General features: G+C 33.1%; 3 protein-coding genes across 4 annotated transcripts; 1 reads left to right on the top strand and 2 right to left on the bottom strand.

Annotated features, from left to right (window-relative positions):
- Nucleotides 1–9,057: 9,057 nt before the first annotated feature.
- On the top strand, nucleotides 9,058–12,593 carry LOC131631378 (uncharacterized). 2 transcript variants are annotated; one of them, XM_058902171.1, is made up of 9 exons: nucleotides 9,058–9,313; nucleotides 9,426–9,452; nucleotides 9,547–9,669; nucleotides 9,775–10,015; nucleotides 10,118–10,189; nucleotides 10,326–10,439; nucleotides 10,823–11,260; nucleotides 11,390–11,464; nucleotides 11,775–12,593. In XM_058902171.1, the coding sequence occupies exons 1-9, from the start codon at nucleotides 9,246–9,248 to the stop codon at nucleotides 12,432–12,434; spliced, it is 1,818 nt and encodes a 605-aa protein (XP_058758154.1). In that variant the 5' UTR covers nucleotides 9,058–9,245; the 3' UTR covers nucleotides 12,435–12,593. The 2 variants fall into 2 exon arrangements, with proteins under 2 accessions (XP_058758154.1, XP_058758155.1); XM_058902172.1 differs by having other exon boundaries at nucleotides 9,059–9,313; nucleotides 10,823–11,254; nucleotides 11,775–12,590.
- A 377-nt stretch (nucleotides 12,594–12,970) lies between these two features.
- On the bottom strand, nucleotides 12,971–18,066 carry LOC131631379 (methylmalonate-semialdehyde dehydrogenase [acylating], mitochondrial-like). Its single transcript, XM_058902173.1, has 19 exons — nucleotides 17,904–18,066; nucleotides 17,699–17,793; nucleotides 17,411–17,482; nucleotides 17,133–17,294; nucleotides 16,972–17,050; nucleotides 16,736–16,890; nucleotides 16,422–16,485; nucleotides 15,922–16,001; nucleotides 15,556–15,621; nucleotides 15,275–15,325; nucleotides 15,042–15,193; nucleotides 14,619–14,709; nucleotides 14,348–14,428; nucleotides 13,989–14,066; nucleotides 13,839–13,874; nucleotides 13,677–13,720; nucleotides 13,513–13,591; nucleotides 13,297–13,387; nucleotides 12,971–13,162 (listed from the first exon to the last, which is right to left on the bottom strand). The coding sequence occupies exons 1-19, from the start codon at nucleotides 17,926–17,928 to the stop codon at nucleotides 13,050–13,052; spliced, it is 1,614 nt and encodes a 537-aa protein (XP_058758156.1). The 5' UTR covers nucleotides 17,929–18,066; the 3' UTR covers nucleotides 12,971–13,049.
- Nucleotides 18,067–24,668: 6,602 nt separating this feature from the next.
- On the bottom strand, nucleotides 24,669–26,527 carry LOC131631344 (myosin-binding protein 3-like). Its single transcript, XM_058902135.1, has one exon. The coding sequence runs from the start codon at nucleotides 26,200–26,202 to the stop codon at nucleotides 24,916–24,918; it is 1,287 nt and encodes a 428-aa protein (XP_058758118.1). The 5' UTR covers nucleotides 26,203–26,527; the 3' UTR covers nucleotides 24,669–24,915.
- Between the last annotated feature and the right edge of the window lie 94 nt (nucleotides 26,528–26,621).

Genomic DNA, 26,621 nt, shown 5'->3' with positions numbered 1-26,621 from the left:
GATCGTTAATTTTGTAATGATCCGTGTTTGGATGTATACAAAATATTGTCTTTTGGAAAATTCGTTTTAAAAAAAAAACAACAGTGTATGAGAATTTTGTTTGTTTTGATTTTGAGCAAGCAAACTAGGAGGTCTACCCTGAGTTAGGAGGTCTTTATCCTTGTTCCCTTTAAAAATCTATCCATTCGTCGGATATAAACAAAAGGTTCGATTTTGTACTCGAAACAGTAGAAATATAACTTTGATTTTGAAAAGAGTGAAAAGGGGTTACCCTAGGAGGTGCAAATGTGATTGTGATTGAATTCAGATATTTATCTTTGAAGTTAGTGATCTGACGGTTCAGTTTTATCTTTGACATACACGCAGTTTATATGGGTGCTGGAAATTAAAATGCGGAAATGTAAAGTGCAGAAAGTAAATCTACGCTATTACATCGATTGTGCGGGAAATGTAAACTAGCCTATTTACATGAATTTGACATCCTATACATTTATCTAGGAATTTTAAATTGCAAGAAATAAAAGGCATATTTTTGTATTTTTGTGATTTATTTTAAATATAATTAATGCATTATTAATTAATTTAAAATAAAGAAAAGATGGAAATATGATTAAACCTAGCAAATAAGTTTAAAAATATGTACAAAATGTTTGTTAATTGATTTTAGAACAAAACTAATTTTTTTTGGAATTTTTGAAATTTGTTTTTGGATATTTTAAGTTAATCAAAACATAATTATGCAAATAATTACACAAATAATTAAAACTTAAAGAGAAAATTATCCTAAATATGTACAAAATTAGTTTATGATATATAAACAATATTTAACACAAAGAACAATTTTTTTTATGATTTTTTGACTAATTAAAATAATTAATAAGCAAATATACAAATACATACTAATTAATTATGAAAAATATTGAAATTTTGAAGAAAAATAAAATATTTTTGTTTCATAAAATAATATATTATTTTAGAAGTTTAAAATATTTTTTGTGGAATTTTTGGAAGTTTTTAACTATTTTTAATTAATTTATCAAAGAAACTAAAATAAAAATAGAAAATAAAATTAAAAATATAAGGATACTGATCTGGTGTGGCAATTAATGAAGGAGCATGGTGAGCTTGCATGTGTGAGGCGTTGGATTGGCTTTGAGATTGATCCAAGGGCACAGATTTGTAGGTGCATGGTATGATGGTGTACACTGAATCCAAGGGGATTCAAAGTCTTTGCAGGGGCCCACGCTGGATTGACCAGCGAATAAGATTTGAGGGAAGGGCCACCTTGGCGCGCTGAAAAGTCAGACGAACCACGCTTGGACGCGTGGTCGTCTTCAACCTCCAGAAGTGAGGTTTTCAGCTTCAAATAGCGGGGGTTTTTAACCTCCCCTATTTGGACGTTAAAATTCCAGTTTTTTAACAACCTATGAACCTGCAAAAAATACGAGTTAGCAATAGAAACAAGTGACCCAGATCCACTAATTAGAGTGTCCTGAATCCAAATATGTCATTTGTTTTAAGGTTTGAAGCTCCTAGCTATGGATACGAAGAAGATGAAGCTTAAACACTCATGGACTCGTTTTAATGGTGGAGCCTGATCCTCACGTTGGAACACTCATGCTAAGGCCCAGATCACACATATAGGTCCCCATAAGGATGTTAGGGTGGTTAGTTTGCAGTGAAATTAGTTGCATATACAAAAACGAAAATAAAACTCATATGTACATGAAGAGCTTTAAGTGCTTTATACGACTCTCATATGTCTATATTTAGAGCTCAATCTTACTCTATAATGTTTGAGGAGATGATTAGAAGTGTTTATTGGTATTGATATTGATTGGAAATTTGAATTTGAAAATTACAAAGTATATGCAAATTTTGAGAATTTTTGTGATATTTCTTGCTATACTCTTGCCCTATTTCGTGTGTCCCCCTTTTGCTGAAGTATGATGCTTCTTTTATAGCCCAAAGTTGCTTGGAACTCAAGCTAAGAAGCTTTGTTGTCTTTGTTGAAAGTTTGATTTTTAAAATATTAAAAATCTTTGAATTGTTGACCAAGCTTGACTCCATTCAATGCTCTTGTCTTGCTCTTCAATTCTTGCAGAAAAAATGAAGATTCCTTGAAGTGAGTCATACTTGGAGGCCAAGCAACCATTATCCATGCATTTTCCTTTTAATTTTAATCTTAAAGTAAGATAAAATTATGCAAAAAATGGCCAATAAAGATGTGGGCTTTGTCTTGGTCGTGGGAGGCCCATAGTAACATGGCAAAGATGTTTGGACCATAAAAACTTGGCATCTTTTGGAAAAAAAACATTTTTGAGCAATGTTGATTTCATGCATTTTCCCAAAATTTAGCCAACTTCAACAAGGTGTAAATCCTTCAATTTTTGTCATATGAAGGAGATCTTGCACTTTTTGGAAACCTCAAAGAGTCCTCTAACCAATGTCTTTGGTCTCATGTCAAAATGATTTTTGGTTCTCCTTGTGTGTCCTTTTGAAAAAAGTGTCTTTTTGTTGACTTTGAAAATGACCTGTAATGTCTTTGGCCATATTTTTCAAATGGTGAATGCTATGACCATGGGATCAATTGCATTTGAAAGATAATTGAATTTCCTTCAAAATGAGCTTTGGTTGACATTTTTTGGATGAAGGATGAGAGAGTTATGATCAGTCAAAGTTGAGTTGACTTTTCAGGCAAAAACCCTAATTTTGAATCTTAGGGTTTTGTTGATTTTTGATCTTTCCTTGATGAATTGTGATCATCCAATGATCAAATGTTGAATCCTTTGACAAAATATGGACTTTGACAAAAAATTTCATTTTTGACTGTCAGTTGACTTTTTTGGTCAAACGGGTCGTCTGTTGACTGTTTGAGCTGCTGACGGTGCGTCTGAGTGAATTGAAGCTTGAAAATTTGAATGATGGTACTTTGAGATGTATGGATGTATTTGAAATCCATTTGAGCTCTCAAAACTTGTTGCTCCTGTTAAAACAAGAAAAACCCTGATTAGGGACTGTCTGTATAGGAGGCAGTTAAGCGTACCTGATTTTTGTGCAGTGTTGAGTTTCTGCTAATCATGTGATATTCAGAAGACTTCTAACACAAAAATCTTGGAAATTTGAATTGTGAATGATTGATTTGATTGATTGTACAAATCACTGTGAATTGTACTGTCTGCAGTTTGTCTGTCAACCGACTGTTCGTGTACTGAAGCAGCAGTTAAAGTGAAAAATCAACCGTCAAAGTTAATTTTCTTTTTTTTGTTGTTATTTTTGTTTTTGTTTGGTGTGAAGCATGAAAATTTATTTACATGACTTGTTAGAAAACAGAAACATAATAAATAACTGATATTTACGGTATGCGGGCAAAATTACCGATAATAACCTGAAAATTATTTAATGCACAGAAATAGAAATATTTGACTGGCAGAAAATACACAAAATATTATCTTAGTAATTAAGCAATATTATGACAACTAGTACAACATTTAATACTGACAGTATAAATATTACATACTATATTGAAAAGTACGACGAATAAACGGTACGTTTAAGAAAAAATAAGAAACACGGCAAACTTTAAAAATGACGGTTGACGAACCATGCTATGATTAATAACATGTAGAGGATTGGGAGTGCAACCATTGCAGGTCCACACTTCTCAGGACTGTGTAAGCAGAAGAAAGTTGTGATCACCGTAGCAATGGTGACGACTGTAAGAAGCAGTGTCTCTATCCATTTTGCCATTCTTGCTAGGGAAGAAGAAAGAAAATGGATGATGAAGTAGAAATTTGAAAGATGATTTAGAATTTGATGTGAGATTTGTGGGAAGAATGAGAGGTATTTATAGAATGGAAAGATGATAGAGACGTTGGGGAATGATGTGATTCCGTACAAATGGAAATTGAGTGGAAGTGAGATTTGAAAGAAAGTGTATGATATTGTTGGAAAAAGAGAGATGGAGAATAAAGTTGAGATTTGAATTTGAAAGAAGAGATTTGAAAAGATTTTGAAAATAATGGAATATAGTACAAAAGTTAGTGGGAAAACAAAAAACAATTGTTACCAGTACAGTGTGAGTTTCCTGCTTTTGCGCCTGCAAAAAGATTTAACTCTGCATGAATCGTGTCAGTACTATTTATCTGTAAAATAAATAAATAGTATTTGTGAAGTAAAGAACAGTATTTGGCGTTTGCGTAAGAATAAATTCCACTGTAAGCCAAGTTACTGTGTAAGAAAAATTCTGAAAACCAAGTTCTTCATATGTCAGGATATTTTGAAAAAATCCATGTTTATATGAGACTCTTAATTTTCATATTGAAACTTTCCTGAAAAAAGAAGTGGGCAAATTTTGGGGTATAACAATATGCAAATGAGAATATTGTACATAGATCTTAGTTTTCGATTAGGCAGTCTTGTATATCATGTGTCATTATTGTATATTTACTTTTGGACATGTATATACAGAGATGTTGTTAGACACTTGTGTTGTATCAGTACCAATTAACATTACGTATAATGTATTTAATAGATGTATTTATATAAGGTGTTACAGCGTGTTGGATATTCAATGTGGATATCTCTACCAATCGAGATTCGAAATTTAATTTATGTAATTTTAATTAATTAAAATTTTGAGAATTTTATTCTAATTGGTTTAAATCACATAACATGATTTTGATTTTAATATATAATAAATTAAAAAATTTCTTATGGTCATAAATACAAGTCCTAATTTAAACTTGTTTCAACTAGATTTCATTCTCTAAGCACCTAGAAGTATTCCTAGTAAGATTTTTCACATTTTTAATAAAATCAATTACAAAATATATAACATACATAAATTAGAATTGTTTTTATATATATATATATATATATATATATATATATATATATATATATATATATATATATATATATATATATATATATATATAAACAAGTGAAAAATCCAGATGTTTAACAGTAATTTTAAAATTCATATAAGGAGAGATATATTTACTCCAGGAGTAAGTTGTTATAACTTATTTTAAATTTGGACAATTGATTCTTCTCAATCTAATGGTTAAAAATAATAAGAAATAGTTTTCTCTTTCCACATTTAATGACTTATTATTTTTAACCATTAAATTGAAAAGAATTAATGGTCAAGATGTGAAGTGAATTATTATAACTTACTCTTGAAGTCAATATAACTCTCATTATATATATATATATATATATATATATATATATATATATATATATATATATATATATATATATATATATATATATATATATATATATATATATATATATATATATATATATATATATATATATATATATATATATATATATATATATATATAATTAGAATTGGATAATAATAATAATAATAATAATAATGTTTTGTTCTATAATGAGAGATGAATATAGTCGGTGAATGGATGATGTTGAAAGGTAGTTTTGATCTCTTTTATAATAACTCGGGATAAACTTACATAGTTAGCATTTATACAGTCAAATTAGTTAAAGATTCAAGATATGTATCTTGTATAATGAAAATGATTACTCCATCCGTTTCTTTTTAATTGTCGTTTTAGAAGAATTTTTTTGTTCCTATTTAAGTGTCATTTTATATTTTAATGTTATAATTTGTCATTTATACCCTTATTTTCGCAATAACTCTACCATAAATTTTTCAATTAATTATTAAAAAAAGAGAGTGTGTGATTAAATTTAATTAGAAAGAGAAAAATAAATAAGGGTATAATAAAAAAAGTAACTCTAATAATCAACTAGCTAAAACGACACTTAAAAAGGAACGGAGAGAGTAATACATTAAATATATAACTTTAAAGGTCATAGTTAATACCTGAAAATGTAGAAAAATTTGTTACCATCATACATATTAAATAAGTTGGTTATAACAAACTATCATATATTATGTATGAGTAATGTTTTGCATTAAAGGTAGCATTAAAAATACATATTTGATTAATTTTTTCTTTTTCATTTGTTTTTTCATTGATAAATCTCATGCAAATCGTGTTAGATATTAAATATGGATATTTACCGATTGAGATTCAAAATTTAGTTTATGTGATTCTAATTAATTAATTAAAAATTAAGAATTTAATTCAACTTGGTTTAAATCACATAAATAATGACTTTGATTTTAATAAATAATAAATTCAAAAAATTACTTATGGTCTTAAATACAAGTTCTAATTTAAACTCCACCTAACTAGATTTCATTATCTACTCTCTTAGAAGGACTGCTAGTAAGATTTTTTTACATTTTTAATAAAACCAATTTACAAAATATATAACATACACACATGAAAATTAAATAAATAATATATACATATTATTTTAATAAATAACTATTAGATATTATTATTATTATAATTTTTTTAAATGTGCGTGCTTATAGACATCTACTTCTATAAAAAAAAACTTTTTCTTTTACAAAAGTTTCATTCACTTATTAAATTTGGAGAATGACTCCACTAAACCTTGTCTAATAGATTCTTTTGTGTTAACACTTGATTTGAGTTTTTTTTTTTTTTTTGAGACTTTAGATGTAATCTGTCTGCTTTTCTTTGTGTGAATCTGTATTGATGTCTGAAACTTTGTCAATACTTTTGTCAAACTCATGGCTTGCATCTTTAACCGCTCAAGAGCATTAGTTGATTGACACAATTGTTGCATCTTTACTATGCTGAATATCATTTGTTCTTCACAGTTGTCATCGTGTTCTTCATAATGGCCATCAAGTTTACGTTATCTTTCTTTTGTGATCTTTTACAGTTCTTCACAATTGTCATCATGTTCTTCATAGTTGCCATCATCAAAACAAAAACCTATTACTTGCAAAATAAGGTTCAACAGATGATGGCATGACACTTATTAGGGTTTGCCTTGATTTCCCTTTAGGTTAACATGGATCCCATGAACTTGTTGCCATGGTCGCTGAAAGAACACTTGGCATGGTTTAGGCGCATATTATACCTTTTATATGACTGCAAGATATCCTCTAAGTCTACACAGTGGCTTTTCTCCTCTAAAGTATTTACAATCATATCATCGATGTAGACCTCGAGGTTTCACCCTACATGCTCTGAGAATACTTCATTTATTAGCATGTAATAAGTGGCGTCTATGTTATTCTGTCTGAAAGGCATGACATTGTAGTACTAATTTCCATGGTTGGACTTGAAAGAAATTTTGGGCGTATCAAAAGGATCCATCTTTATCTGATTGCAGATAGAGTAAGTGTCCATGAAGGTCAAAGTCTTATAGCTTGAGGACTCATCAATCAGTCGGTCAATGTTGGGCAATATATATGAATCCTTAGGACAATGCGTTTAGTTAGTGAAATCTTCGCTCATTTTCTATATGTTTGATGCCTTCAGAAACAAGACCACATTAGCCAAACAAGTGGGATATTTGATTTCAGTTATGAAGCCTGACTCCTTAACTTCTCGACTTCTTCATCAATCGCCACCCGCTTTTCCTCACCCATTTTACCCTTTTTTGGGACATGGATTTCACCATAGAGTCGATGGCGAGGCGATGACAAACAACTATGGCATCTATACATGGCATGTCGGCGAATGTCTAGGAGAACAAGTCAATGTTCCTTCTCGGCAGCATGGTTGTTTCCTCTTCTTTTGCTTCAAATAAAGAGATACCCAATTTAGTGACTAGAAAATCTCATGGACCAATTTGGGCCTCCTTTAGATCCTTTATGGGAGTTAGTTTTTCCTTCTATAGTTATATCTTGAGATATAAATTTGCAATGTCCATCTCATGCTCGTCTGGTTGTAGAATTATGGTTGCGGCCATCCCTACCCTTTTTTAGACTGCTTTGGTAGCATTCTGTAACAATTGTTTGATCCTCGTGAATTACCCTAACTTGCCTGTTAGGTAGTAGATATTTCATGTCAAATGCAAGGTTGACATGGAGGCCCCTAACAGGTTAAAGACGAGCTTACAGGGATGATGGTTTATGGCGAATGGACCTCTACTACAAGATACTTGACCTTAATTGTCTTCGTGTTCTTGTTCAGTTCAAACATTGTTTGAGCGTTATGTGGCCTTTCACCTGCACGTGCTCGCTAGAGAACCCGACTAGGGAACCTCGAAACAGCTGGATGTCATCTCGATCTAGCCAAATTTTCTCAAATGCATTCCAAACAAGACATCTGTTGAGCTTCCAAGGACAATCAACACGCGTTTTATATCCCAAAAAACCCTTCTGATATTGTGCAAACTGGTATGTTTGTGTTGGGAGATGTTGTGGCGCCTCGTTATGCTACCATGTCGAAGATGGTGATTGTGGCGACCGACATATGGTATCCTTATTTTTGTAGGTCCATCTGAGGTTTTGGAGGTTTGAACAATGTAGAGAGTTCCCCCACATAAGGGTTGTGAAAAGCTCTTATGTGTGTTTTTAGGAAATTTTGTGATCTCTTTCCATTCTAGAATTGAGAAATATATAGGAGATTTCTTGGGCCTTGGGCCAGAGAGACGAGGAGCAGTTTTATAAACCCCTTAATCCATAACATGTAATAGAGAGGAGAATACTCTTTAGGGTTTGTTATTTCCCATACACCTCGCAAGCCATGTGTCACAAGTGGCACAAATCAAGGGTGGCACACTCAAACCTTAACAAGTGATTTTCTTTGAGCAACCTAATTCAATTACGCGACCTCTCGTTGTATTTTAGGCGACTACTGCCCCTAGGCTAACATCTCGCCCACCATTTATATACTCGATTCTAGTTGATTTTTAAGGACTACCCTTTAAAGTCCAGCGAAATTATTCGAGTTCTTATTTATAGTTCAACCTCAATATCATATTAGGTATAATTAAAATTTGAAAGAAAAAAATTGTTATAAAAGATTAATTATTATTTTTAGTTTAGTAGTAACATTTTTTTACTAATACAAACGCTCTAAAAATAACAAACTTTACTAATCGATTATATATATTTTTTTAATCCAATAGTAATAATCCAACATAAAGAAGAAAAAACAAGACGTTTGAGTTTACTTAAGTGTGACATAGACTAATGTTGTCGGGACTTGGTTCCTAGTTGCTTCGTCTGCACACTTTCTCCATGTTTCACCTGCCAACTAAACTACTCTGCTTTTTCGGTTTTCCTTTTACTCCTTCCTTTATTTTTCTTCCAATCTGCTTTCTCTACTCATTTAGAGCTTGAATTGAGTTTGATTTTTTGAGTTACGGATATGATGTTACATACGGCTTTTTCATGGTTTCTTAAACTAGCTTTCAAATTCCTTCATCATTTCGCATGGTATGCAAATTATTCCTTCTTTTTCTTTCTCATTTTTCTCATGAACTTTTGCATTTTTAGCTTCAATTTATGCTAATCAACATTACATTTGTTTTTTCCTTATATTTTCTAGGCCTCTCCTTGCTCTGGTGTATCCTCTGTAAGTTATTATTCTAGGTTTTTCTTGTGCCCAAAACGTTTAGTTTACTGTTTCACATTTTTTTGATCTTTTTGTGATTATGGTTTTTGGATAGGTGTGCTTCCATACAAGCAATCGAAACTGATTCTTATGCAGAAACTAAGAATTTGATCTCATATTGGATACTTCTTTCATTTATTTATCTCTTTGAGTATGCTTTTATCAACCTTCTACCATGGTAAATTCTACTCTCAATGTAAATAAATGGCAAATAATTCCCTTTTGATTTTTGTAAACAAATTCATGGAAGTTTTAACTACTTCGTTCCCGTGTTTCATATCAGGTTGAGGGTCTGGCTGTACATTAAGCTAATGATCATATTCTTGCTCACCATACCGGACTTTGGACGAGCTTCTTATGTTTATAATAACGTTATTCGCCCCATGAAATTACAAATAGTCGTGTGGAGGTTTAGTAACTATTGGAGGAAGTGTTTTGTGGAGAAAGATGAGTTTTTAATGCATGCTGAGAGATATGTGAAAGAAAATGGAACTCAAGCCTTAGAGAAACTCATTGCTAGCAAGGTAAATAGCATGTATGTGTATGTGTATGTGATATGTCTCTATATCTGCATAGAATTGAAAATTTTAGCTAATTCTTCTTCTTCTTTTTTCATCATATTGTAGAACACAATACCTAGGCTTGATGCAGAAGTGACAAATGAAATCATATCTACTGATAATAAAGAAATGCTAAAGGTAAAGTTTTGATGTTAAGTTAGTTGTGACATATTATTATAGTTTTTGTTACGTGTTCTTGTATAAGTCAATTCTTCCTGTCTCGATCTCGCGGTGACATTTAGAAAACTTAATGAGGGGGTTTGACCTTGTGCAGACAAATGGAGAAAGGCTCCAAATTGAGCACCTAGACTTCAAAGATATGGAGGCTATTGAGAAAAGAGAAACTCCTGCTACCAAGCAAGTAAGAGAAACTCCTGATGCCAAGCAAGTAAGACTTCACTCGTATTCACTCCTAACAGAAATATCCCAAGCACAGTTATTTTTTATACTGGAGGCTTTCTAAGATGTCATTTGTGAAAGGTTTAGTCTTACAAGTGCATATAAATGTGTGGATGTGACCATGATTTTTGTTGGTTTGTTGATGTTACAGCGTTTTAGACTAATTGTACTTTTATTTGAGGCGTTTCTTCATTTTTATCTACAATTAATATATTGCCACAAACTCCTTTTAAATGACTGCTATAGTGGTTGTATATCATTCATATGACAGTCTTTGAACTGTGTGAAGTGTGTGAACTGTGTATTCTTCCAATTATATTGGGCCACCTTGCATGAAGTATTTAGTCTCATGTTAATATTTGAATGTTGCAGGATATTCCCGTCATGCCTAAAGTTGGGCCAAGTCAAAGTACATCATCAGCCACAGGAGTAACCAAAGGAACTGTAGAGAGTGGTAGAGCTGGTGGAGAGGTTCCTCAGAGTTCTTCTACACAGAAGGAAATGCAGAAAGTGTGGAGTTGTGCCTCACCAGCCACAGGGATAACCAAAGGAACTGCGGAGAGTGACAGAGCTGGTGGAGAGGTTCCTCAGAGTTCTTCTATACAGAAGGAAATGCAGAAAGAGTGGACTTGTGCTTTATGTTTGGTAACAACATCGAGTGAGATAACCTTGAATTCCCACCTCAGTGGAAGGAGACACAGGGCTGCAGCTGAAGCTTTAATAGCAAAGAAGCAACCTACTCTTCAGAAGCAAAAGGACGCAGAAGTGAAAAATGAAATCTTAGCTACGGATAATAAACAAATGGTAAAGGTCATATTTTGATATTTAAGTATTGTGAAATTATTATAATTCTTGTTACTAGTTCTTGTATGAGTCAATCTACACGTCTCAGTCACATGGTGACATTTAGAGTACTTAATGAAGGAGTTTCTTGTGCAGACAAATAGCGATCAAAGACTCCAAACAGAACACAAAGACATCAAAGGAAAAAAAGAAATTCCTGCAACCAAGCAAGTAAGGATTCATTCATAAGCTAGTTCCATTGTGCATAAGTAAATTAAGTGTTGTACCATGCACAAGTTTGTTTCTATAGTTAGATCAATATAAGTTCCACAATTGGATCAAGTGATATATGGTGGGTGGAACTTAATGATTCAGTTGCAGAAAACAAAATTGTGCACTGTAGAATTAGTCTCATTCACTCAAAAAGAAATCTTCCAAAGGAAGCCAATTGTGAAATATTTAGGCTTACAAGTATATTTTTACTATATATAAATTGTCTCGATGTGCTCATGATTTTTGTGGCCGTTGCTGTTGTTGCTAGAGAACCTATGCTAATCCTGTGGCAAGTCAAAAAGCATCATCATCAGCCGTAGTAGAAACCAAAGGAACAGCTGAGAGTGCCAGAGCTGGTGGAGAGATTCCTCAGAGTTCTTCTACTCTGAAGGAAGTGCAGAAAGAGTGGACTTGTGCTTTATGTTTGGTAACAACATCGAGCGAGGCAACCTTGTTTTCGCACCTCAAAGGGAAGAAACACATGGCTAGTTATGAAGCAGCTTTGAAAGCAAAGAGGCAAACTGCTCTGCAGAAGCTGAAAATCTATCAGCCCAAAGAGGAGGTGAAACAGAAGAATGTTAACAATATTTTAAGTTCCAAGGTCAAGAATGGAGATGGTATTGTTAACAAAGAAGAGGATGTGAAACAGAAGAGTGTTAACAATGTGTTAAATTCCAAGGTCAAGAATGGAGATGGTATTGTTAACAAAGTGCTGAAGGTAGTGTTGGATAATAAGGTGGAGAAACTACAAAAGAGCATGTCTGAGCCTGTTGGCATACATAATTCCAAATTAATGTGTAGAGTCTGTAATGCTGTCCTTCATTGTGAGAACAATATTGTCTCTCACTTAAATGGGAAGAAGCATTTGGCTAACATGCAAAGCAAAGTTGATAGTTTAAATAACCTTAGGGGCATTGGCATTGCATGAAATTAAGCTGAAAAGGGGAATTTGGGTATGAAGCCTCCTTGACATTGTTGCAGAGCTTTCTTAAATGGAAGTACTTTCATTTTGAGATTTTAGTGAAACTAATTTTCATAAAACTGACATAATTTTTTATTTTATTTTCGAGAAAAAGACTAGAAGTTGAGTTCTGGTTTATAATAGTAATATTTGAAAAGTAAGTTTAGAAAATGTTATTTCTAAAAACAAGAATAAATTTACTCCTGTCAAATCATTTCACAAGAATAAATTTACTCATGTCAAATCATTTCTTTCTTTTTTTCACATTCTGTGGAAGCTAAAAACAAATTTGAAAGTTAAGAACCCATTCTAAGAATCCTATTAGAAAGAGTTTAAATGGGTTTTCAACCATTGAGTTTTCAAGTATATTTATCTTTTGGGTCAGCTTTCAAGGTAAACCTGAAGCAATTTATTGGACACTTTATGCTGGATGGATATAATGTTAATGGAAAAGAAAATTCGGGAATCAAAAGCATGAGAAGAAAGAAAAGAAAATAAATAACGAGTACAAAGCTTGGCATTTTATTGAAGAGGACAAAGATTCCAAAACAGAAAAGAAAATTATACACATGACTATGGTAATCAAGATTTTTGAGAGGTTGGCATTGCCATGTTAATCTTGCTACCACCTACTGAATCCTTCCACTGCTGAGTTATTGTTTTGATTTGTGTAAAAAAGTTAACCCCTGCCTTGCCTGCAATTCAACAAAGCATAATATCAAGTTCAAATCAAACACTATAGCCTATATAATAAGAAAAATGTAACTCTAAAATAATGGAAGTGATAAATTATTGCATAAGAGTCAGATTTTTGAATGAATCACTCTACCGTAGAAATTGAGATCGCCAGCAAATGAGGCCTTGTTGCCAGTAAACGAGAAAAATGGCAAAGGAACTGGAATAGGAACATTGACTCCAACCTGGTCCAAGATTCATGTTAAAATGCAATGTGGTTGGTTAACAAATAACACCTCCTAATGCATATATTGGTTGAAATTTACAAGCATTATTATTTGTTGACGTGTTTCCAAGTAGTATATTTTACCTGCCCGGCCTCAATCTCGGTCTGAAATTTCCTTGCAGCGACACCGGAAGTAGTAAATATAGAAGCACCATTTCCATACCTGTTAGAAAGGTTAGAGTAATTAGAAACAAATATATAGCAGTTTAACAAAAGGCAATGACAATGGCGGCATGGTGAGTTAGTACTTGTTTTTGTTGATAATGTTAATGGCCTCTTCCAAGCTATCAGCCTGAAGATTAAAACAAAATAGAAAAACAATGTAATCAGAAAATATTTAACCAAAAAATTTATTTTTGGTATTTTTGAATAAAATAATGAAATTCTAAGGAAGAAATAAAGAGACACACCTCCATAAAAAGAAGAACCGGGCCAAAAATCTCCTCCTGCATTTGCCATGATAAACACAGTTAAGTTTAATGTACATCTAAACCTCAACTCTCTATTCTGAAGGAATTCTTTTAGTAGAAAACTTGAGATTGGAGATTGAAAGAAAATACCTTGTAGCACTCCATGTTGGTAGTGATATTTGATAAGATGGTTGGGCCAACAAAATTGCCAGATTCATATCCTGGGACCTATTTGTCATGCACATAAAATCGATAAGCAATCCTTAAAATTTATGCCAAGCCATTTATTTGAATGCATTTGGGCATTTTTACTTCATGTGCTATTTAGCGGGAGAACTTTGCAAATTTACGAGTTGGTTAAGAAGAGATATATGCATTCAAAGTTTCAATTTATGTTGCTGGTAATTTTCAGTTGAGAAGTTCAGCTTTTTTACCCAGTGAATCAAATTATATACAATAAAACTCTTAATAAGACCATTGAAAAGGGAAGTTAAGGGTATAACAGTTACCACTATATTTCTTCCATCAAGCAGCAGCTTAGCCCCACTCTCAACTCCAGATTGAACTAATGAGTGCACTCGATCCTTTGCCTGTGAAGCCAGTAAGAATGTTTTGGATTCAATAGCTAAAATATAGTAATATATACAACAAATGGTGTGGAAACGATATTGAATTCAATAGCCACAGGAGTAACCCTTGAATGACACATTTGAGATTTCTTATTCAAACTTTAGTCAAGATGCACCATGGAAAAAAGTAAATGAGGAATCATAAACTAACCTGTTTGCTGATAACCGGACCAAGATCTGCATCAGGTTCAGTTCCAGCATTTACTTTAAGAGCTTTCGCACGCTCTATGATTTTTGTTTCCCTGCATAAATAATGCGGAGGATGCATTTATTTAAATAAATTAAGTTCATAATCAAAATCAAATTTCCAAGGTCAAAAGATAAGAAAGTTGAAGTCAATGAACCTATACAAGGTAGTCCAATTTTTAAACACTGTACGCGGCTTTTTCTACACAATGTAGTCCAATTTTTATATATCGAACACTGTTTTTTCAAGGCAGTCTTTTTAGTTTTTTTATGAAAGTGGAACTACGATAAAATATTCATCATTAGTGATTATACAGAAAATGCAAAAACTCTCCACATTATAAAAAATGCAAACACAAATGAGTCAAAAATGAATGGAGTATGATACCATTGTTTGGCGCCTCCCACAAAAACAACTGTGCTGAGAGCCATGCACCTCTGTCCAGCAGCTCCAAAACCAGCAGCAACTAAAGCATTTACAGTGGCATCGACATTTGCATCTGGCATAACAATTGCATGATTTTTGGCTCCCATGTTAGACTGCAAACCATACTTGATATTACTACATGAACATTAACGAATATTTCACAAAGAGGAGGAGAAACAAATTGCATCTACTACCTGAACACGTTTTCCTTTAGCTGCTGCTCTTGAATATATGTGCATTCCGGCCTTTAATACAAATAAGAACGTCAAATAGGTGTTTGCAGAAAATAAAATTTAAAGGGGGATAATAGTTTGCAAATTCTTAGATTTTAAATTACTTTCCCTCTTTTATTCATCTTTCTATCTATGTACAACTGAACGGAAAAAAAATCACTCAATTTTCTGACAACATGTCACAATAGGAGAAACAATAAAGTCAATGAAGTGAAAAATGAAGCAATGATTAGAACACTTACAACATTAGAACCAACAAATGATATGGCTTTAATATCATCATCATCACAAATGGCATTCACAACATCCTGTCACCAATTATAATTAAGAAGATCAATCCATAAGAAAAATAAAGCGCAATTATTTCATTCTAAACATATCATAAAGTAATAACTCGTCAGTCATGGAACAACTGTTTTATGAATGAAATCAATTTTATGATAGTATCAATTATTCTTTGGTACAATATTTTATGCAACTTTCAGACTAAACTTGAAATACGATGAGCTCATCAAATGCAAAATGAGCATATCTGATTAGTGAGTAATGAGTATCAAAAGAAACGCATGAGCAACAAAAGTTTAGTTAAAAAAGGGATGATGACATACATGAGTTCCATGAACAACATTTAAGACACCCTCGGGCAAACCGGCCTCCAATGCCAATTCTGCAAGCATCATAGAAGCACCTGGAAGAAAACAACAAAATTCAGATTACTACCATGTGTCATCCTCTAAGTGCTTTGGAGTAAAGATATAACACCCAACAACAGTGAAATTTAGAAGTTGGGAAAGGCTACAAGAAACAAAGTTATGAAAAAAAAATGAATGTCAATAATACTATTTATTGGAATTTGCTCAGTGTCCTGCATGTAATTTTCAAAATCTGCAATTTTCAAAATCCCTAACACTTTCTTTAGAAGAGATTATATTAGAGGCAACAGTTTAATTAAATTTCTAACTCATGGCATTTACAATACAATTTGAAATGCCTTAAGCTTGCTCCGAATGACAAAGAATGATAGAGTCAGTTTTTCCATTATAGTATTACACTATATGCTCCAAATTGAGAAGATGATTCAAGGATATTGATAGAATGCGAACATCACCTGGGTCTTTCTCTGATGGTTTTAGAACAAAGGTATTGCCACATGCAACAGCCACAGGAAACATCTGCAAATGACAGACATTTCGAGTTTTTTATAACAGAATTAACCATCATATGGAGATGGGTGATATAAAATTCTTCGCGATAACTGTTTCTAGATAATTCTATAAAATATAAAGTAGAGTTTTTCTGTTTCATTATTTCATACATGGTGGATGATATGGATGAGATGAAAGCAAATAAGAAATAAAGGTGAACCAAATTACTGAAAGCCAATGTATCAATCCAATAGCCAAAAGATAGAAGACATCTTACCCAAAGAGGAATCATGGCAGGAAAGTTGAAAGGACAAATTCCAGCACAAACACCAATTGGTTCTCTAACGCTATATGTGTCGACCCCGTGTGATACATTTGAAACATACTCTCCCATTTGTAGAGTTCCCATTCCACAAGCATGTTCAACCACCTCTAAATGATATAAATTAAAAGTACGCAATAATTATGATGTTGCTACAAAATGTTAACAAGCAACTTATGATAAAGACCAACCTAAGCCACGAAATACATCTCCTTGTGCATCCTTGAGCGTCTTTCCTTGTTCAGTGGTCACATTAAGAGCAAGTTTATCCTAAAACAAATAAAAAGGCAGAAGGGGTGTCAATATTCCAAAAGAATGCACCATGTCTTCTAGAATGTTGAAAGATACTCACCATATCTCTGCGTATGAGCTCCTGGAGTTTCAACATAACACGTTGACGTGTCGTAACCGGAGTGTTACGCCATGCTGGAAATGCCTTCTTTGCAGCAGATACAGCAGCTTTAAACTCTTCATCCGTAGTCAACGGAATTTGTGAAACAACTTCTTGTGTTGCCTATGATCGAATTTCAGAAACATTAGAAGTCTACATTTCTCAAAACTACAAACAAACACAAATACACACAACTGTAAACTCTGTAAACTCAGTCTATAAGGAAAACTAAAACCTACCGGGTTTATAACATCGATGAAATTCGATGCTTTTGAGTCAAGAAACTTTCCCCCAATAAGATTCGGAACCCTCTGATAGAACACAATCAAAAGAATATTAACAAAAACTCACTAACAACAAAGGCACCTTGAATTAGCATAATTGAATAATGTAATTGTCAATTTCCACTCCGAAAATTTCGATAACATAAAATAGAATAATGATCTAAAGCATATAGTATAACTAACACCTCAATAACTAATAGTAATCTAAAAGATAGAAAAACCCTTCCAACTTGTTGAACTTACCGGAGCATTGCGGTTACTGGAAGATGAATGAGCCGCTGTTGAAAAATGAGAATTTCCCAAAACAGAGATCCCAGGCATGAGAAACTTCAACTTTGCTGAAACACAAATAACAAAAAAAAAAATCAAAACTTTCTTAATCAGAATCATAATTCGAAGCAATGATCGATCAAAGAAACGATTAGTGCGTAATGAATTGTACAATTACCGCGTTGAATAGAAAGCTGCAACATCCTGGGATTGGTGTTTGAAGAAATTAAGGAGGATAGAGTTTGGAACGAGAGAGAAGAAGGTGAATCAGCACACACTCAGTCTGTAATGATAATCTGAAAAGTGTTTCTGTATTTATGTAAGGACAAATGAATTGACAGGTTAATGCATTTTTGAGATTTTGGTATATTTTGTATCCATTTTAATCTCTAACTATTTTTAATAAACATTTAATTCGATTATTTTTTTCTATAAAGTGCATTAAGGAAGGGAATAATTTTGTGTATTTGATTTTATGAATATGGACTACTCAATTATCATGTTGGATTATTGAAAATGTTTCACTTTTAAGCAAATCTTTTATAAAGTGATTTGTGACTGATGGATAGTGCCAAAAAAGAAAATTATGTATGGCAAATTAATCCCATTTAATTCTAATCATTTTTAATATAAATTAATTTTATACTGCTATGTCATATAAATAGTTAAAAAAATTTAATTTGACTCATTAAACACAATTATCAAAATTATTTACGTGAAACTAACATTTTTTTTCCATTTTCATTTTTAAAATTTTAATTTACTAAACTGCCAAATTGGCTTATAGTGGTACGCTATTGTCCATTTGGGAAATATTTTCTAAGATACTTGTTATTTTGTATCATTGAAATTTTAAATAGTAATCTAATTTGATTTCTATTTTCAAATTATATAATAACGTAAAGAGTTTAAAGGTAGTGCATTTACCGTGTAAATTAATTTTACACCTACAACTAATCAAAATCCTTACACTTGTCATGTCATATTAGTTTTTTAAAATTAAAATTATATTTTAATTGGATACATGGATGTGATTGTTTGACAGTGTAAAAATATTTTACACTGTCAATGCATGTCCCTTTTTCCCTAACTTAAATTTAGCAATTCTTTAAATGTAATATTTAATTTGAATTCTATTTTTAAAAATAACAAATAATATGTGAGCTATATATATAACCAAAGAATCTCACGCGTATTATCACGACCACGCCTTTCATACCTCTTGCTTATATAATATATTTTCGATTACATACTTATTTTTTTATTACTGCTTAATGAAAAGAATGGAAACGCATTATGGGTTTTCGCGGTGCGGTTTTGACGCTAAAAATTATTCGAACCACTATAGAAAATATGCGTGGTTCAGTTTGGTTCGACTGATTTTTAAAAATAAAACCAAACCAAATCAATGTGGTTTGGATTATTTCGGTTGATTTGTTTTTTTTTTTAAGTATTGAGCCATATACATACATTTAGAAGAAAATATAATTTTGTGTTTTATCGTTCTACATTTTCATAAAAAAAATCTATTTGTCAAAATAAATTTAAAATTTGATACATAAAATTGTGTCTTACAAAAATAATTGAAATAACGGTTTATTTGCGGTTAATTGCTTCTGTAAACTTGATGTAGGACTAGGAGGGTTGGTCGTTCGTATTGAAGAAGAAGTCGCGCGTCGGAATAGTTTGGCAGGATTTGTGCAAGTTTGGCGTCTGATGTTAGAATGACTCATGTTATACCTTTTCAAAAAGAGAATTGGCCCACGATTCCAACACATTTATTCGTCTGTAGATTTTTTAAGCCATTTGAGTTCTCTGTTTTCTGTATTTAAAGATCTTTGACGTTACCATAAGGATTATCTTTCATTATAATAAAATCCAAAGTTTTTTTTTGTGGATTCCAGCTTATTTGACAGGTTTTGCGATTGCAACCTTGTATTTTGTTCTAGGTTTAGCACTTGCTATTCCTTTCGAGTTTCCAACGGCGTCAGTTGGCATTAGAGTAAGTTTTTTCTTTTTTCTGTAGCTTGATACCCACGACATATCAACTGGCGGCCAAAGTAAATCTTGAGGGAATTACAACGACTTTAGTGCTACTTTAACTACTTTGAATGAACAAATGGAGAATTTAGAAAATCAGCTGAGCAACCCCAACAAAAACTGGAATCTACGAACAGACAGGAGAGGAGAACAGGTTAGGGGTGGAGAACTTTCGGATAACCCAATTTCTATTATATGTCCACCATCGACAATGGATCAAACAATGCATCAAACACGGACAATAAAATCATCAAGACTATAGAAGCCATCTCCTTTCATTGATTTCTTTTCTCAAGTATAATATTCCGGTGTACACAACTTGCAGAAAAGCTCTACACCTTGCAAACCTGAGAATAACCTTCCTAAAACAAAGAAGTTAGAAACAACTTTTATTAAAGAGGAGAGATCCAAAATTTCCAAAGGAGCATAAGGTCGTTAATAGTGATGATGAATTTGGTATATATGAAGGAGATGCACAAGGTCGTTTATGGAATAAGAGTCTCATAGTCAATTGCAAAAACCAACTTCGTGATAATGACATTTCTGCTCAATTTGATTATTGTACTGAGGTGAGTGAATATCCTTTTACAATTGTATTTGCCTTGAAATCTGAAGAGCAATGTCTTTTAAGTGGAAATTCAAAGCTACTAGCTTCTAATAAACCTGTAAGCAAAGGTGGAAATCATGACATGGATGAAAAGGTGAAACATTTGCAAATCAATGATGTAAAAGATAGAAATATTGATATAGATGTTTGTCATATTTTACTTGGTAGGCCTTGGAAATTTGATAATGCTATCACTTACTGAGGAAAGGATAATGTGGTTATGTTTACATGGGACACACATAAAATTGCTATGGCTCCTGCGCTGCACTTTGATAAGAATCTAGGAGAAAAAAGTCTAGTTTCTTGGGGATGAGGTCGTGTGAAAAGGAGCTTGATGAGGTTGTAAAAGAAATTGAATGTTTCTGTCAAATGGTGATCAAATGGTTGAAGAATAATGTATAAGAGGAAACAACGATTTCAGAACAAGGGCTAAAGATCCTAAAAGATTTCAAGGAATTGGCCGCATATGAGCTACCGAATGATTTTCCTTATATGCGAGAAAATGTAATAGCGTTTATGCGTAATGAGAGGTTTCTAATTGGTACTTACAACAATCTGGACCCAGATGAAACTCTTTATCATGAAGAGAACTTAGGGTCTAGTTCTTCAGAAGTGAAGGAGACTGATATAGGAGGGCTGCCTACGCGCATCGAAGAAGAAGTCGCGTGTCGGAACCGTTTGATAAAATTTGCTCAAGTTTGGCATCTGAGGTCAAAATGACTCATATTATACCTTTTCGGAAAGGGAATCAGCTCCTGAGTAAAACTTATTGCATCTGGGGTGTTCTATAGGCTTTTTAAGCCATTTGAGTTTCTTTCAGACCAGAAAACTAATGTTTTAAAATCCAGGTTGAATATCAAAACGGTGAAACTTCTGGTTTAAGGTTCAATTGGTTCAACCGGTTAAACATATAGTTGAACCATTTATTAAATATATTAATAAAATGAAACTAAAATTCATAGATATGTCATAAATAATCATATGTTCACACTTTAATAAAATAAATAGTTCAAAAATCCATTACAAACTTAATACAACAATATTGATAGTACATATTAGGGGTGATAAACGGGCATGCCCGCCTCGCAAAAGCCCAAAAAAACGGGTGCGGGTCGGGGGCGGACATAGTTGAGAATGTGGGCCTAAAGCCTAGGCCCACCCCGTATAAAAATGAGGGCGGGACGGGGAAAGCGCGTGGGCGCTGCACCTTTTAAGCCTAAAAACACAAAAATTTATGTAAATGATTATGCCCGCGAAGAAAACGGGGTGGGGCGGGGCAGACACATTAGAGAGTGAGAGCCTAAATTTTTGGCCCTCCCCGCAATAAAGTGCAGGCAAAACAAGCATGTCCAATGGGCTGGACCCGTTTTGTTATCCCTAGTACATATAATAACAAAACATAGTTGTACACTTCGTTTCAACATTCATTTAAGAATAATTTGAACAAATTAAAAATGGGTTAATACTACTTTAACCCCCCGTCATATCGGCGAGATTCGGTTTACCCCTCTCTAAAAAAAAGCTTATTGGACAAACCTTGCAAAATAAAGATTCCATCAAATTTGACCCTGATCAATTTATTTGGCCAAGATTCTTAGAATCTTGCCTACATGACATTTTTAGGAGTGTTGACTGTACAACACATAAACAATGTGGCATAGTCAGCACTGCCACGTGGAATTTATTTTTTTTTTTAAAAAAAATTATTGATTTTTTTTAATTTTTTTGTTGATTTTTTTTAAAAGAAAATTAATATTTTTTTTACGTTTTAAAAAAAAATCTCAATTTAACTTTTTTCCAATTTTTCAAATTTAATATTTTTTTTAATTATTATTTAAAATTTATTTTTATTATATATAAATTCGCAGGTATTTTTAAATCCGCAAGTATTGTCAAATCCGTAGGTAAATCCGCACGTAAATTCGCAGGTGTTTTTAAAGGTAAATCCCCAGGTATTGTCAAATTTGTAGGTAAATCCGTAGGTATTGTCAAATCCGTAGGTGAATCCGCAGGTATTGTCAAATTCGCAGGTAAATCTGCATGTATTTTTAAAGGTAAATCTGTAGGTAATTTTAAATTCGTAGGCAAATCCGCAAGTAAATCCGTATGTAAATCCGTAGGTATTGTCAAATCCATAGGTAAATCCGCAGGTACTGTCAAATTCGTAGATAAATTCGCAGGTAAATTCGTAGGTAAATCCGCATGTAAATTCGCAGGTAAATCCGCAGGTATTGTCAAATTCGTAGATAAATTCGCAGGTAAATTCGTAGGTAAATCCGCATGTAAATCCGCATGTAAATTCGCAGGTAAATCCGCAGGTATTTTTAAAGGTAAATCCCCAGGTATTGTCAAATTTGTAGGTAAATCCGCAGGTATTTTTAAAGGTAAATCCCCAGGTATTGTCAAATTTGTAGGTAAATCCGCAGGTATTGTCAAATCCGTAGGTGAATCCGCAGGTATTGTCAAATTCGCAGGTAAATCCGCGGGTATTGTCAAATTCGTAGGTGAATCCGCAGGTATTTTTAAATTCGCATGTACTATCAAATATATTTTAAAAACGTAAAAAAAAATAATTTTTTTTAAAAAAAATATTAAATTTTTAAAAAAAAATATAATATTTTTTTTTTAAAAATAAATAAATTCCGCCATATTGCTTATGTGTTGTACAGTCAGCACTACCAAAAATGCCATGTAGGCAAGATTCTAAGAATCTTGGTCAAAAAAATTGATTATGGTCAAATTTGATGGAATCATTATTTTGCAAGGTTTGTCTAATAGGTATTTTTTTTAGAGGGGGTAAACCGAATCTCGCCTATATGGCAGGGGGATAAAATAGTATTAACCCTTGAAAAATTACAATGAAATAAGTTAAACTAATTCAAAACAAAATTAAAATAATAGAACATAATAACTAAAATAAAGTTCAAAAACTTAAGAATACCCTAATTAAATAAAATAGAATATAAAAAGTAAACCATACAATATACTTAATTAAATAACAAAAAAACAAATTCGAGTTGAACTACGTCAAACAAGTCATAATTGACAACAACAAACAATATTGATTTGAACGACAATAAATTCTGAGGTGGACAGCGTAACTATGTTTAAAAGAGACGGTGTGATGACAATGGAGTGTGGTTGAAAGAAAAACTATATCGGAGTGACAAAACTTAAAGTTTGTATGATCGTAAAGAAAGCACAAAATTCTTTTTTGTAATTGAAGAATGTATGTTAAGTTTTGATATTGATATATTAAATTTTTAAAAAAATTAAAAAATGGTCAATTTAATGCTTTAGCACTTGGTATTCCTTTTGAGTTTCCAACTGCATAAAAACTTTCAGCTTACGAGTTTCCGATTGCGTCAAAACTTTCTATGAGTTAAGCATATTATGAATGAGTAACAATTTTAAAAAGCCCAAACACAAACCTAAAAAGCACATACACAAACACGACATTAATATTGATAAATAATTTTTTTAAATTGATAGAAATCACATGAATCAATGTGGGACATAATTTTATTTGGGGTGTTGTTGTTACAAAGGTTATTATCTATTACCAACCAATTCATATTGATCCATCATCCATGGTAAGATCAGTAATGCAAGGGACCTTGAGCTTGCTTCATGTGCAAGAGACATTATTGATTTTTTTCCTTAGACTTCTATCAGGTGAAAATACATATTTAAAGAGTGAAGTGTCACTGTCACCTATACGATAATTTCAACAACAACAAGTGAATTGTTTTGGGGAAACTTACCTGTTCAAGGTGTGTTAAAGGAACGACATCAACTTAGGGATTAGAACCAGCAATATACAATCATTTTGTTGAGTTTTTGTTAAACGATCAGGGAGAAGACATTGTTCAGATTTAGATTTGTAACCATATAGATGCATAATTTTCATTTAATCCTTATGGATAACAAATAACTCAGACCATTTAGTTGAACAATCTTGGAAATATTACTGTAACACTTCGTAGGATAAGTGTGGGTAGGAAGAGGAAGAAAATGATACAGTTCATCGCAGAAAGGTGACTTGTGATGCAAACAACGAATGTTCTCTAATAATACCATATTTAAATTCTATGGAAAATCAAAATTGATCTTTCTCTTAGATCAAACAATATGATCGAAAGTAAAGAAAAGAAGGATAGAAGTAGCAGAAAAATACCAACAAATTAAACAATAAAATGACTGAGGCTTTATACTAACTGACACATTTTATCTGTTCCTAGGAAATCCATTACAATTTACAAATTAAACCTGAAATTAAGACTACTTTAATATGCCTACCGGAAATCTGTTTGTTTGGATGCATTCATTCAACAAAGTTATAATATAATCTACACTAACAAACCTGAAACTGGAATCTAATTAATTAGCATGCAAAAACATCAATATCGATCAATATATACATTAACGCTCAAGATTATCAATACTAAAGTTATGGATTAATATAATTTACACTACACAAAAAAAGTTCAAAAGAAAAGTGAAGTAAACGCATTTGTTTTGTATATAACACAACCTTGGGAACTTACAAGGTCTGTGATCTGGTTTCAGAAGTGCTAACTACAGAATCAACTGCTTCATTCTTAAAACTCCTACCCCTACTAATATTGGCTTCAAGTTTTTCTATCCCGGAATCAACAACTTCATTCTCAAAACTCTTATCTCTACTAACTTGTGCTTCAAGTTGTTCTATCCCAGAATCAACAGATTTGTTACCAAAACTCTTATCCCTATTAACTTCAGCTTCAAGTTGTTCTAACCCGGAATCAACAGTTTCGTTCTCAAAACTCTTATCTCTATTAACTTCGGCTTCAAGTTGTTCTTTCCCGGAATCAACAGCTTCATTCTCAAAACTCTTACCCCTACTAACTTGGGCATCAAGTTGTTCTATCCCAGAATGAACAGCTTCGTTCTCAAAATTCTTATCCCTACTAACTTCGGCTTCAAGTTGTTCTATCTCGGAATCAACAGCTTCGTTCTCAAAACTCTTACCCCTACTAACATTGGTTTCATGCTGTTCTATCCCAGAATCAGCCGCTTCATTCTCAAAACTCTTACCCCTATTAACACCGGCTTCAAGTTGTTCTATCTCATCCTCCTCAAGATATCGATAGAGCTCTTCTCTATAAACCCTCAACTGCTCTTCCAACACGCTCCTATGAGATTCATGCCGTGTGATAGTCCATTGCAAAGACTCAATCACTTCATCATCATACTCTAATCGCTGCTCAGCCATTCTGCGGAACTGATTAGCTTCGATTTCAGCCGAGCTCTTCTCATTCTGAAGCCGGAGAATCATCGACATTGCCTCATCCGCCGATGAAGAAGCAGCTGTTCGTTCCTGGTCAAGCTCCGCAAAAGCAGCATTGGCTTTCTTGCGCTCAAGCTTTATCAACTCTCTCAGAGTCTTTACATCAAACACCTCATCCACATCCCCAACCTCGCATTCACTCTCGTCTTTTCCTTCCGACCCATTCTCCAAACCATCTCTCACTTTCTCTCCAGCAACATTAGAGCTCTTCTTGATCACAGAATTGGTATTCGGGTCAGACCCATTATCCAAAGACGGAACCTTTGGCTTAGAAACTTCCCATATCATGTTCTCCAAACAGAGACGAATTCTGGGCATGCCTCCAAAATTACATAGGAAACGAAGTGTACCCTTAAAACGCCAACCCAAGTGAAGAATCTTGAAACAGAAACCTAGCATCAAAACCATGCCGAGAAAATTGAGAAAGCGAGAGAGACATGTGAAAAGCACGAAGCCACATCCGAGTTGGGTGAAGAAATTTAAAGGGAGAGCGAGATTCATGAGAGGGAAGAGGGGAGAAAACCTCTGATGCAAGACAAAGAAGGGAGAGTCTGCATCTGAGGCGGGATTGGGAAGGAAGAACAGATCTTAGCGTGAAAATGAAAAACACAATGTAGGAATGATTGGGTAGTTTCAAAAGAAATGAAAAATGTGTGAAACACGAGACACAATAACGATGATGATGCGAGTGTAATGGTGCATAGCAGTGACGGTGAGTGCAGAGAGATGGTGGATGCGGACAAATAGAGGGTGTGGGATCGGTGGTTATGGCGAAATTAGACCATTTCAGAGACAAATCTTCTGTTTTTTGGTGCTATAGTGCATGCTTCTGTTAATAAGGAAAATAAAAAGAGTAACTATATTTAAGTAGTAGTTATATAAGTATTGCTTTTATGAAAACAATCTTAAACATATGATAA

Source organism: Vicia villosa, unplaced genomic scaffold, assembly GCF_029867415.1.
Source record: "Vicia villosa cultivar HV-30 ecotype Madison, WI unplaced genomic scaffold, Vvil1.0 ctg.000816F_1_1, whole genome shotgun sequence".
NCBI classification, from domain to species: domain Eukaryota; kingdom Viridiplantae; phylum Streptophyta; class Magnoliopsida; order Fabales; family Fabaceae; genus Vicia; species Vicia villosa.
The sequence above is the reverse complement of the archived record's forward strand: the minus strand, read 5'-3'. Positions and strand labels throughout refer to the sequence as shown.